General features: G+C 46.2%; 1 protein-coding gene across 1 annotated transcript in view; it reads left to right on the top strand.

Moving 5' to 3' along the window:
* The first annotated feature begins 362 nt into the window (after positions 1-362).
* The window catches only part of LOC132970602 (leucine-rich repeat-containing protein 30-like), a 10963-nt gene continuing 8218 nt past the window's right edge, over positions 363-3107 (top strand). The window contains exons 1-3 of the mRNA XM_061034462.1: positions 363-530; positions 1304-1435; positions 2814-2927. Of these exons, the coding sequence (XP_060890445.1) occupies positions 378-530; positions 1304-1435; positions 2814-2927 (399 nt within the window). The 5' untranslated portion in view covers positions 363-377. The remainder of the gene's footprint in view (positions 531-1303; positions 1436-2813; positions 2928-3107) is intronic.

Raw genomic sequence — 3107 nt, 5'->3', positions numbered from 1 at the left:
CTTACACCTGGACTATAGACTAACACCTGGACTATAGACTTACACCTAGACTGTAGACTTAACCTGGACTATAGACTAACACCTGGACTATAGACTAACACCTGGACTATAGACTTACACCTGGACTATAGACTAACACCTGGACTATAGACTAAAACCTGGACTGTAGACTTACACCTGGACTGTAGACTTAACCTGGACTATAGACTAACACCTGGACTATAGACTAACACCTGGACTATAGACTAGACTGGACTCAGAGATCCACCTAGGTAACATCTGATGTAAGTGGAGTTGAAGAGTAACACTTGGACTGAAGAGTTACACCTGGACAGGTTGATTTGTGAGGGAGGGGGGGGACCGCTGGGGGGAGGAGGATGGGAGCAGCTGTGTGTCGGGAGGAGGTGAAGGAGGAGAAGAGGAGGAGCGTACGGCGGGAGGAGAATCTGACGTCAGCGGACAGAATCCGTCGATTCATCGTGAAACAGTTTGGATACAACGTCCTGAGTCTGGCTCGCCGCGGAATGAAGGTAAGACCGCCATTCCAACAGGAAACAAGATTAGCCGTTAGCTGTTCGCTGTTAGCTGTTAGCTGCGTTTTCCTCACTGTGGTAGAAAGTAACAGTTCCAACCCATACCTACTGTTTGTGTTTGCTAGATTTTATACGACTTTGTGTGTCTGCATTTCCTCCGTGGGCAACAGAAAAAAGGATACTTGCAGTGTGTGCAGAACACTTTTTCATTGGCTGCTACTTTTCACAGGAAGCTGTCACTCTCCTGGAGCTCTTTCCAAAACCCTGACTTCCTGTTCTGTATGACAGCTTGTCTACCTGTCGTTACGCAGCAGGTCTTGTTAGCATGATAAGCTAGCCTACCTGTCGTTACGCAGCAGGTCTCGTTAGCATGATAAGCTAGCCTACCTGTCGTTACTCAGCAGGTCTCGTTAGCATGATAAGCTAGCCTACCTGTCGTTACTCAGCAGGTCCTGTTAGCATGATAAGCTAGCCTACCTGTCGTTACTCAGCAGGTCCCGTTAGCATGATAATCTAGCCTACCTGTCGTTACGCAGCAGGTCCCGTTAGCATGATAAGCTAGCCTACCTGTCGTTACTCAGCAGGTCCCGTTAGCATGATAAGCTAGCCTACCTGTCGTTACGCAACAGGTCCCGTTAGCATGATAAGCTAGCCTACCTGTCGTTACTCAGCAGGTCCTGTTAGCATGATAAGCTAGCCTACCTGTCGTTACGTTAGTTGTTTTAAATTCTGATCTTGTCACACCCCTCTTGTCCCTCCTTGTCCTGCAGGAAGCTCCTGATGAATTGTGGGAGCTGCTGGAGTTGGAGAAGTTGAATCTGTCTCTGAACAGTCTGAAGGTTCTCCCTCCTCAGCTCGCCTTGCTATCCAACCTGGTCGTCCTCAACCTTTGGGGTAACCAGGTAACTCACCTGCTCTGTCGTCCACACATCTGCAGTTTCATCAGGAAAACCCAAAGAGCACCAAAAAACAGAACAATAATTAAAGGTCACATATCCTCCTCCTCTTCTTCAGTGTAAATAAGTGTCAGAGCTCCTCTTCAACATGTGTGTGAAGTTTCTTGTTCTAAATCCACTCTGATCCTGTATTTGATCATGTCTATAAACCCCTCTATTTCAGCCCTGCTCAGAACAGGCTGTTTCTGTGTCTGTACCTTTAAATATGTAAATGAGCTGTGTCTGACCACGCCCCCTCTCTGGAAGGGCTTGGGTGTACTCGGTCTTTCTCGCTCCATGTCCTATTGTTTACGGTGAGAAGGCAGACTCAGAGGGCAGAACAAACACCTAGCTGTGGGAGTGTCACCCACCTGGGGGAGGGGCTACTGCCCTTTGTGATGTCATGAAGGGAAAATCTCCAAACGGCCTGTTTGAGCACACATTTTCTGAAAAGTGGAGCAGGGAAAAGACGGAGAGGATGGACTTTTCTCATCATTGGGGGGTTTGTAGACAGACTAGAGGAACATGGTGAAGTGGATTTTGTATATTTGACTGTTTGATTAAGTGACCATTCAATGAGCTTATAAAACATCTGATTGGTTATAGACGATGATATTGAGAATCCTGCTCGCTGTCTGAAATAACACAAAAACATTGTCAGTGTGTCTGTACGAGAACAAACTGTTTTTTCAGTCAAATTTTTAACTTAAAGAGAGCGAACCCTCGCTCCTCTCCAGCTCCTCCCTTTGGTCCAGTGTTTCAATCTTTGTGAACAATTCGGTCAGGGTAACCTTAGCATTATATGTTAGCTTATAATGCCTGGTGACAGGTGTCCTCCCCCCCCCCCCCCGCTACCCCACCAGCTGCTGAGTTTGCTGCAGAAATAAAACTTCTAATCGCTCCTCTAATCCACCAGGATCCAGTTTCTGTCCTCTCTTAACCTCCTTCTCCTCCTCCTTCAACCTTCACTTCATCTGCTCTGAGAAACTACAGGCAGGTCTGACAGTGCCCCCTACAGGCAGCAGGCTTCATTCCAGCATCCCCAACATCATTAGAATACTTTCTCTACAGTCGAAGATTGACGTGAACCACAACTGTGTGTGTGTGTGCACATTCAGAAACATGAAACAGGCCGGTTTCTTTTTTCTTTTTTTTCTTTTTAAAGTTGTATTCAGTTTAAATGTTGACTTCATGTCTTCTTTTGTTCAACTGATGCTGTGTGACAGCGATCTGGAGTTCCACAATTCAACTTTATTTGTAATGTTGAGTTAACAGCATGGATGTAGAATCCTCATGGTGCGGCTCGTAAATAAAACTGATGTTCCTGTGTGTTGTGTGTATGCAGCTCAGCAACCTGCCTGCAGAGATCGGTCAGCTGAGGAAACTGAGGGTTTTGTTCGCTTACAGAAACAGACTGAGTGAAGTTCCTGAGGAGCTGGGAGCCTGTACACAGCTGGAGGTACTGCATGTCCTGCTGAAAATACTCCAACTACTGATTTACTTACTACTGCTGAAAATAATTCTACTACTTAGTTTTCATATGGATCACATGTCAGCTTGAAAGGTCATGAAAGCAGGCGTCTCTTTTTAACGCTGCACACTCTCAGGAAGAAAAGCAGCTTCATAGAAACAGATGAGG

The sequence above is a fragment of the Labrus mixtus genome, unplaced genomic scaffold (genome assembly GCF_963584025.1).
Source record: "Labrus mixtus unplaced genomic scaffold, fLabMix1.1 SCAFFOLD_115, whole genome shotgun sequence".
Classification (NCBI taxonomy): Eukaryota; Metazoa; Chordata; class Actinopteri; order Labriformes; family Labridae; genus Labrus; species Labrus mixtus.
This window is presented reverse-complemented; position numbering and strand designations above follow the sequence as displayed.